Source organism: Micromesistius poutassou (genome assembly GCF_964030765.1).
Source record: "Micromesistius poutassou genome assembly, contig: SCAFFOLD_6358, whole genome shotgun sequence".
In the NCBI taxonomy this organism is placed as follows: Eukaryota; Metazoa; Chordata; class Actinopteri; order Gadiformes; family Gadidae; genus Micromesistius; species Micromesistius poutassou.
Window position 1 is genome coordinate 1 of NW_028177725.1, and position 10,574 is coordinate 10,574.

Here is a 10,574-nt window from a genome sequence, read left to right on the forward strand (position 1 = left end):
TTTTTTATATAATAATAATAAAAAAAAATTATATAAATTTTTTTATATAATTTTTTTTTTCATAATTTTTTTTTGACACTTTTTTTATACCTTTTTTAATATATTTTTTTTTTCTCAATGTACCCTGCGCCACCTTCAGCAATCTATTTGACTCAATTAAAATGTATTAAATGATTTTAGTATCCTTAAAAAAGCAGTGCCGCCTGTTGATAAAATAAAAGCCCCATAATTGAAATTGCGTTGACTGCCTTGACCTCAATTGCAGTTTCAACTTTTAGCCAAGGCCACTTCCAACTGGTTTTACATCCTTTATCCACTTGTTGCACAGTAAGTGCCGCACTCTCATCAAATTCTCTCATTCTGCAAATGAAGAGTTGAATATTTAGCCATACTGTAGCATAATGCGACCAGACTGAAACCGGGACGTCTGATCACCCTAGACTTTCTGTATCATAACGGAGAGCAAAGTAGTTCACTCAGCCCCCTTTCCTCAATGTGCCCTGCGCCACCTTCAGCAATCTATTTGACTCAATTAAAATGTATTAAATTATTTAGTATCCTTAAAAAAGCAGTGCCGCCTGTTGATAAAATAAGCCCACTCCAGTGTTTCCCACACATAGGCCAATATTGAACAACGAGCGCCACAAATTGATTCCGCTTTTCTTATTTATTTTTACTTGAACGCGATTTTTAAATGTAACTCCGCCAGACCGTAATCGCGCCCCCGTAATGCTGCCAGTCCGACGTGTTCCCATTCGACAGTCCTGTACGCGTATGCAAATTAGCCATGTGCGCCAAACTGAAGAAGGGCCCTATCTTGCGCCCGGCGCAATTGACTTTCTACACCGACGCATGTGTCATTGCTAGTTTGCACCCGGCGCAAAGCTGATTTTCCCCCGCAGCAACCAGGCACCACTACACTTGCATGTTAAATATTATGATGTCAAAGATTATTCATACGTGTGAAACTGCATAGAAATAGCGTGTGGATTGTGGAAACATTTTTTTTCCCTGCATGAATGAACATGAATGAAGTATAGTAGGCTATGCCATCCGTTAAAATAATAATAACAATAATACATTCGAGCAAAGTATATTCCAGGCTTCCAAAACAAAGTTATTTGGGAAAGAACAGCTGATACAGCGGTAAGTTGTACTTTTAAATCAATGCATCTGCAAACACCGTACAGCAAACGCATATGTTCTTGACCCAGACATCGTGTAGGCCTACAAGCCCATTACTTTTAGGATTGATGAGTATTTGATCGTGGGAAAAAACATAGTTTTACCGCGAGTGAGTATTTAATAGAATGAATGAATGCGGGGTGATGCTTGGTGCGCGTGTGTGGTGCGCGCCCATCTGTCTAAACACACGCAAATTAAAACACGTAAGTGTATGAGAAGGAAATCGAGTCAGTCGACCTGCGATAAGCAGCTGATTCTGAACGGACCGTCTTCGAGATGGACGTGTTCTAACGCATTTTTAATCAATGAAATATTAACACAACAGTATATATCTGACCATTTAATTTTCGAAATTTTAGGTGAAGCCGAGCTTCCCTTGCAGTAGAGAAGTCGCCACTACGAAAGAATGCAATGCAACTAGCGGGATATAAACAAGCTCCAGCGAATTACTACAATGCAGAAGTAGTGGAGAATGGCGAAACACAGCAACTCTAGCCTACTCTCAACCAAAATAAAAATAATCGCCGCCCGGTGCAGCAGTGTGAACTGCCCAGTTTTTTAGAACGTCTCAGCCCGTCTCGTCGCAAGGAGTCGCGAGTTGCAAGCAGTTACAAGCAGTTGCGTCGCGAATCTTTGGCCTGAACTGGGCTTTAGCATTATAAGCAAAAACGAGACACACGAGAAAGAAAATGATCCGCATTTTCTATTATCGATAATACCCCCCCCCCCCGTGATTGGTAGATCATCTACCAAATAAGTAAATGTATAGATACAGTCTACGAGAAAACAGTAAATCAGCGCTAAAAAAGCGCTGCAAGGATTTTCACTTAGTCTGACCCTGGAGTCTGATTATAATTTCATCAACAGTAATTCTGTATTGCATACCGTTGATGCAATACAGAATTAATGTTGATGAAATTATAATCAGACCCTCAGACCCTCCCAGACCCCCCCCCCCCCCCCCCAAAAAAAAAACCTCATCGGATCTACACGATTCACACAAGTCACCCAAACAGCCGTGAAAAAAGCGGCAGCTGCCGAAAAGCGCGCTGTTTGCATCCCTGAAAGATGCTTATCTTTGCGTGAATTTTGGGATGACTCGTCTACCAATGACTTCTAGTTGATTGTGTTTTAACCGGTGATTGTTGCGCCAAACTGTTTACAAAGGGACACTTGCTTGCGACGCAGCAAGCGCCTGCTAGTTGACCTGCCGGGCGGGACGATCAGTACTTCCCCACATAAAGAGCTTCCCAAATCGTCCCGCTTACAATTTCGTCTCGTTTTTATTCGTTAACGAAAGTGTCAAAAGATTTCGTCGTAGTTTTTAATTGTTTTATTTAGTTATCGTCTCGTTTTCGTCAGACTGTAGACACCCCCCCCAGTCAAGCATGGCTAGGAAAATGCATTGCACCTTGTACATGTATAAAAGTGTATGTGAAAAATAAACCTTTACTTCATTAGTTTTACGAACAAAGAAGTTGGGGGTTTTATAAACATACCAGCAATAAAAATATTGCATGTTTACAATTCTGTTTCAGGTTTACCGAATGGATATTAAATAGTTGTATTGAGAAACATGAATTTGATTTTATCCTACACCAAATGCATGCGAACCAAGCACATTAACCAATGTTTCAATTATTGGAAACCCATTTTCTTCAACAACATCCACCCAAAGGACCAGTTGGTTTGAAGGTTCACAATCAGATGTTACAGCGAACATGAAAAACGGACATACAATCAGAGAACCACGCCGTGGAATGTGTTTTAAAGTTCATCGTGTACGTAAGTAAACTCTCGGGACGATATGAAGCCGTCCTTGTTTTCGTCCTCCTTGACGAAGATGTCCTCCACCATGCTCTCGTGGTGGGTGTCGTTGGGGGGGTAGCCGTGGCGCTGGAACTCCTTCCGCAGGTACTCCTTCACCTGGGCAGTGGTCCGGTGTAGCGGACAGGGGGGGGGGGGGGGATAATAAGAGTGTGCACCACCGTTAGACAAGTGCTTTGCAGGCAATCCCAATGTTGGGTCTTGAATTGATTACGACTTACATCTTTGTCCATCTGCTTCCACACACACACACACACACACACACACACACACACACACACACACACACACACACACACACACACACACACACACACACACACACACACACACACACACACACAGTTTAACCTCTATCTTAACCTAGCAGTGCAGCTGGATTGGAGAGATTACGATCCCACATGAATCAAACTTGCCAGGCTTCAAGTTAAACTTCTGTGTTTGTGTCCAAACCAATCAGTGGTTAGGACCAAACAGCGTCCTATGAGGAACGACGTGATAGGCCGGGAGGGACGGATGTGATTGCTTTGTCAGACAAGCAGCCAAGACAACTCAACTATTCCTAGATCCAAGAACCAAATACTGAAATCAAACTGCAACATTTGGCAGCAAATGTTTTTTTTTTAATTTGTAATCGATTAGCTAAATTTGATTCGATACATTTTCTGCTCCACTGTGTGAAATAAACTAAACTCCAATGTCGCCACATCCCAATGAAAGCCGCCCTCACCTCCTCCCTGGAGAGCTTCCAGTCGTCGTTGAGGTCCATCTCCTGGAAGGACTCGTGGGACCTGGGCCCGTTGCGGATCTCCATGACCTCGATGACGAAGGTCAACGTGCTCTCAGGTGGGATCTTCCCTGAGTACCGGCATACACACACACACACACTGAGTTTGCTTGCAATATATGACCTTTTATGGTCATGCATCACAAGTGCTGTCATGATCAGCCAGTACATTTCATCTGCTTTGTGTTATGAAAGACAGTCAAGCAGAGTACAACAGCCATTATGTTAGTGGGGTTAAAGTGCGTCAAATTCTTACCACAAGAAACGCATGCATGAAGTACTGTTCACATGCTCCATAGTGAGAAAATGGGACCACACAACAGCGTGGGTTCTTAAGACCCTCGTCCGTTGTTGCAGTCCTTTCATGCTATTCAAAAACAAGAGGGCTTTAACAGAGAATCAAGTGTGTTATGGATGCATTCCACTAGCATTGTCTTAAAATAAATGAGTGCCAAATTGCTAAATACAACACGTCGTAGCCTATACCTCTCCCCTCCTTTCCATATGCGAGAGCTGGGGGCACGGTCAGCCGTCTCTTCTCTCCACTGCACATCTCCTGCAGGCCTTTATCCCAACCCTTAATCACTTCTCGGATGCCAGCGTGAACCACACTGCCTGCTTGTCGCCATCAGTGTAACTGGAGGCAAAAACGAACATAGTTTCAGTTTGGGAGATAATTTATCGTTTTCTTTGCAAAATGTAACACTATTGATTGTTACCTTGATACCTTACCTTGAGTGAAACATTGTACCGTTTTGGAAATATCCCTCATGATGCACTAAGAGAATGTCTCCATACTTGGATTTGCGATGACAGAGGAAAGGTCTGTGCAAAACCTCTATATTCACCTCGGCCTCGGGCAGTTTACCACCGCGGACGGAGACCAAGAGAGAGGTACACAACCAACTCAGGACAGCCAGCAGCATTATGCAAGAAGAGCGCGCTCTGTTCCGTTAAACGAATAAATAATGTTGGAGTTAAGAACTGATTTGCAACTTCATTGAACCAGTTGGCTCCATACGTGGCAGTGAAGTTTCATCATGGAAGTTGTTGCAGGAAGTGTTCTTGTGATTGGCTGAGTGCTACGCCCTTCCCCTATAACCACGCCCCCACATAGAGCATCTTAGAATCAATGGAGGCTGCACATGAAATACACGTTAATCAAGTTTATTAGGAGTTTGCGAATTCAATTTTTTTTAAACGGACATTCAGTTCCTAGGCTAACAAATCTCGGTATTTCAGTAATCATTTAATGTAAAAAACAAACAAAAAACATACATACATACATAAATACAAACATATATACAAGCATGCTTGCCTAGTAATATGTATTGTTTATCGTCAACAATTACAACAGTAATTTAAATAGGTCCATAGGTGAGTAAATGTTAGAACATTGTTAAAATTCTTAATGCATACAGTTAATAGGAATATGCTGGGGTCCCCACATCACCACACATGCATTCGCTGCTCCACTGCAGTTACACACAGTTACAGTTAATCAATATATTATGTGTGATATCTAAATTGTTCAGATATATTCCTATGTACACACCCCTGATTTGTATTCTCAGTGCACCATACGATCACTGCTAACATCGTTGCCACTCAAATATGCCACAAAAAAATGCCGCCATTTACAATGGCCTCTTGCTACACATCTTTTATTTCTTCATCAAGCACAACTTCAGTAACAGTCAGCCAGCCATTTGACATCTCGACCGGTTGCTATTAAAAACCAAACCTTATTAAAAACATGTCAAACACATTCACCATGGTCGTCATTAACAGTGCTGCAGCCACCAGGAGGACTCCGATGAGGTCAGTAATCAGATACACTCCTTTAGTCCTTAGTTAATTTCCCAGCCCCCCCCACCCCCCCCCCTCCCACCCCCTGAAGGAATGGCACCAGTTGTCTTCCGGGGATGTTGCCTTCAGTGGTAAGAGGAAGAGAGTCTGAAGCCCAAAAGCAAAGAGGGGGAAGTCTGGACATGCAGCCGGCTCAGGGTAGCTGCGGTGCTGGAGGCACCGGCTGGGGCTCCTCTCTCAGGTGAAGTACTTACAGCCGGTGGAGTCCATCACGCAGGCCTCGGTGCATCTCAGCTGGCCAAAGGATCTGGAGGAGACGCATGCAGCGCACACGTGAAGGGGTAAGAGGCAGAGGCACGGAGACACGCACGCGCACACATGCACACATAAACATAGAGACAAACACACACACACACACACACGCACACACAAACAGAGACAAACACACACGCGCCACACACACACACACACACACACACACACACACACACACACACACACACACACACACACACACACACACACACACACACACACACACACACACACACACACACGCACAACACACACAGAGTGAAAAACACATACATGCATACAAATACACACACACACACACACACACACACACACACACACACACACACACACACACACACACACACACACACACACACACACACACACACACACACACACACACACACACACACACACAGACAGACAGACAAGCAATTTTTGGTGTGTACATTTTCAACACACATTTACGAGTCCCGCACACTCCCCCACACACACACTCGTAAAGCTGCACGTGCGCCTGTGTGTGTGTGTGTGTGTGTCTGATGCGGGGGGTGGTGCTCAGAGACCGTAGACATACCCGGGGAGGTAGGACTTGCACGTCTGGTAACCAAAGTCCTTCCCGTCGCATTCCTCCATGCCCTCGTGCCGGTAGCCGTCCCCGCAGTAGGCCCACTTGCAGTCTGGGAAAAAGTGACACGCAAAAAACGACACGCACAAAACAACAAAAAAAAAGGATCAAAGACGAACGAAAGCGGCGAAGGATACTGTTAGGAATATCAGGGGCACGGGGATCATAAGGCAGACAAAAGGAAAGATGAAAAAGAAGCAGTGAGACGCCCTAATTGCTCCGGCACTCTGGTGGGTTCCGTGGTTCGAGCCCATGCAGCAGTTTGCGAGTCGTGTTTCTAATTGGATTGAGAGGTATAGGGGGGCGAGCGAGGCTGACAGACGGAGAGGGACCCAGATTAACGAGGAGCCCAGTCGCCGGGCTGCCTGGCCCGCGCTCGGACACACCGGCAGGGATTCGATTCTAAATGAACGCCGGGGGTTGGAGCCAGGCAGCTGTCTGCAGCATGAAAAGAGAGTGAGTGTGTGTGTGCGTGTGCGTGTGCGTGTGCGTGCGTGCGTGCGTGTGTGTATGTGTGCGTGTGTGTGTGCGTGCGTGTGCGTGCGTGTGCGTGGAAAGGTGTAGGTTGTTGATTCCTGGTGCTCATGTGTTTATTTGTATGTGTGTGTTTATGTGTATGCTAGTGAAGTTGAGTGTGTGTGTGTGTGTGACCACGTGTGTATGTCTGCGTGTGTCTTTATAGTCCCTGTGCCACTGTATCATTGTGTGTGTGTCTTTATGGGGACTCATGGAATATCTTGCAATGTCACCTTCAAATCAATACTACTATACTACTCATCCCTTTCGGACACTTTGGGAAAGTACTTAATAATCGTCCCATGACTGTCTTTTTCTTTTGATTGATTTTGTCTTTGTATTTTATTTCCTATAGCGCTATCATGTCATCATTCTCAATGAGGGTCCTAATCAATGTTTCCTCCGATCATTTGAAATAAACGTTGAATGAATGAATGAATGAATTAATGTGAATGTATTATTTTGTTTGCATGGGTGTGTGTGTGTGTGTGTGTGAGAGTACAGTGTTGCATGCATGGTCTGTATGGAAAGCAGAAACGTCGGTATGCACAGTCGAAGTCTGTAGGATCACGCGTGCGTGCGTGCGTGCGTGTGTGTGTGTCGGCGTTTGTCGACACAGTTGTGTGTGCGTGACGCGTGCACGCGCGCACGACTCACTGAGACAGGCGTCGGTCACGACCTTGTTGCCGTCATCACACTCCTCTCCCTGGGCGGCCTGCACCCTCCCGTCGCCGCACACGCCCGCCTGCTCTGGCACTTTCTCCGTGGACTGGAAGGGGTGGAAGGGCTGGAGGAGAGAGAGGGCTTAGCGGTGATATGTAGCCTCATATAGATGCCCCCACGCAGGGGACGGATAACAACCGCTCACTGGGTGGGGGGGTGGTGGTCCTGGTCCAGGTACCGGGAGGAGATAAATAACTGAATGGCGATGGCTGAAGTGATAGATGAATAAAGAGAGAGAGAGAGAGAGAGAGAGAGAGAGAGAGAGAGAGAGAGAGAGAGAGAGAGAGAGAGCGAGACGGATGGGCCTCGGGGGCCACACGTCGTTTGCGATTGCGCTTATCTCCAGATCAACGCCGGGACGCTTTAACTGCCCGGTCGGGACCGTCCGGGTCCCAGATGGGATCCCGCTCACATTGAGTTACGGTGAGCAAGGCCACATCCCCAGGCTCACGTTGTGATTGGATTGCATCGGTGTGTGTGTGTGTGTGTGTGTGTGTGTGGACGGATCTGGGCACCATGTGGGCAGGCTACTGTGGCGACATGATTCAAACCACTCCCCATGCCTACACTGAGCTCGCCAGGATTCGTCTGGTATGTAAGCGTTGCATGGGTTCCTGCCGATACTTGATAGTAAATAAATCTTAAAGTAAGTTGTGGGTTAAGTGCGAGACTTGATACCTGCTGGCGTTATGGTCAGACGCTACTGTCCAGGCTAAAAGGCAGTTCCGATCGCAAGAGTCACAACCGAAGCACATATGGAACAATAGAGCAATAGATCGAATTGTAGCATGATAGAATGATACTATAGAATAGATCAAATGAATGAAGAGTGCATAGAACAATAGAATGATCAACGTTAGACATAGATAGAAAGTTACCTGTATTGGCTTCCATCCATCTTTGTCTCTGAAGTAGAGTGACCTCTGATCCTTACGGAGAGCTATAGCGTTGTCTACTTGTAGGTTGTTCAGCTCCTCCTCACTGCTCACGACATATATCTGCACACACACAACACACACACACACACACGCGCACAAACACACACACGCGCACACACAGACACACACACACACACACACACACACACACACATACAGACACACACACACAGACATAAACACATACACACAGACACACACACTCACACACACACACACACAGACACACACACAAACACATAGACACAGACACACACACTCGCATACCGACACATACACATACACATACACACAAAAGGCACACAGCCATACAGCCACACATACAAATAGACACACACACACACACACACACACACGCAGATCTATAAAAAGGAATGTCCTGACATACATACAAAAATCTCTGGCAGCAATGTAAAAGTCACAATTCAAGGTTTTCCTACATTTTGTGGTGTTTTTTATGGGATACTAACAAAACCAGACATAAAATAACATCATAAAGACAAAATCTCTGCTGTAAAATATGCCATTTTTACGGCTCATTTTTTACGGTGAAATGTAATCACTTTGGCTGCTCTTCTTTTCCAGGGGTAAAACGCTGGCTCGTTAAGCACCACAGCAGGGCGGCCATCGTAGCTCGTTTACCTCTGCATCTCTGCTTGCATAATTATTAGTTCGGCCTAATTATCGGTTTAGCCGGCGAAAGCAACCAACACATTCGGTTATTAATGAATTCTGCTGAAACCGTTGGAAAAGTTAGATGGGGGTATTATTTTTTTTTGCCAATGACTCAAACGCCCCCAACGTTTTTTGTTTTCGACTTTCGTTTCGGTTTTGAGTGGGTGAGTGAGTCAGACTCACTGCCGGGACTTTGTGGAAGTTGTCCAGCCGCGTGTAGCTGCTGAACGGGGCGCTGCTCACCCCCGGAGCGGGGTCACAGCGGCAGACAGCCGGGGGGCCGCGGGGTCCCAAGTCCCCCTTCTCCCCCACCACGTAGAGGGCTGGAACAGGAGCAGGTGCAGGAGGGGGTTGTATAGTAAAACAGCTAAAACGTGTCGATCCATGAAACATTATTCATTGTATATTTATTATATGCATATTTAGATGTACCATTTTTTTTTATCGCGTAAAGAAAAAAGTATTTCAGGTAAGAATTTGTACGGCAGTTGATTACTACACATGTGTTATGTGGTTGTATTACATGTTGATGTTGAATACTGGTATGTATTAATAAGACCCGCTGGCTGTACATCGCCCCTTACTTGTGTACGTCGTGTTTTCTGTTTGCTATGCGGTGTGGATAAGAGCTGGTCTCACCTGAGGCAGGTGGCCCCGGGGGGCCTGGACGACCTAAAGGGCCCTGTGGGCCTGAGGGGCCCAAACGTCCCGGGGCCCCGGCATGGCCTTTAGTGCCCTTTACAAAACAAAATAACATCCGTTTAACGACACACAGTAAAATATTTGTCTGCACAGCACAGCACACGCATGCACGCGCGCACGCACACACACACACATACACATACACACACACACACACACACACAATCCCCGGCTCCCCCTAGTGTCGGGGTGTCCCTGAGCAAGACACCTAACCCTTGCTGCTGGCGGTCGCCTTGCATGGTTGACATTGCTGTCAGTGTGTGAATGTGTGTGTGAATGTGTGTGTGAATGTGTGCATGAATGGGGAAACGTTAGGCAAAAACTGTTAAGCACAATGAGTGGCCGCTGGTTAGAAAAGCGCTTTATAAACTCAGTCCATTGGCACACTGTGATATCCACAGTGTGAAGCTGACCTTTACGCCCCAGATCACAAAGGGCACTCGCACATAGATGGAATACGTTTTGCAAAACGGACCACAACACACTC

General features: G+C 45.9%; 1 protein-coding gene and 1 pseudogene across 2 annotated transcripts; both read right to left on the reverse strand.

Moving 5' to 3' along the window:
• Positions 1-2,572: 2,572 nt before the first annotated feature.
• On the reverse strand, positions 2,573-4,796 carry LOC311375768 (peptidyl-prolyl cis-trans isomerase FKBP14-like; annotated as a pseudogene). The gene is made up of 4 exons: positions 4,532-4,796; positions 4,286-4,436; positions 3,743-3,870; positions 2,573-3,111 (listed from the first exon to the last, which is right to left on the reverse strand). The product of its transcript is annotated as a peptidyl-prolyl cis-trans isomerase FKBP14-like (transcript).
• Positions 4,797-5,776: 980 nt separating this feature from the next.
• On the reverse strand, positions 5,777-10,121 carry LOC311375769 (acetylcholinesterase collagenic tail peptide-like; the record flags this gene model as incomplete). The annotated part of the gene is made up of 6 exons (XM_084490830.1): positions 5,777-5,915; positions 6,483-6,585; positions 7,707-7,836; positions 8,651-8,770; positions 9,569-9,708; positions 10,025-10,121. Coding segments are annotated over 6 exons (660 nt in total), but the record flags the coding sequence as incomplete, so codon positions are not given.
• Positions 10,122-10,574: the final 453 nt, after the last annotated feature.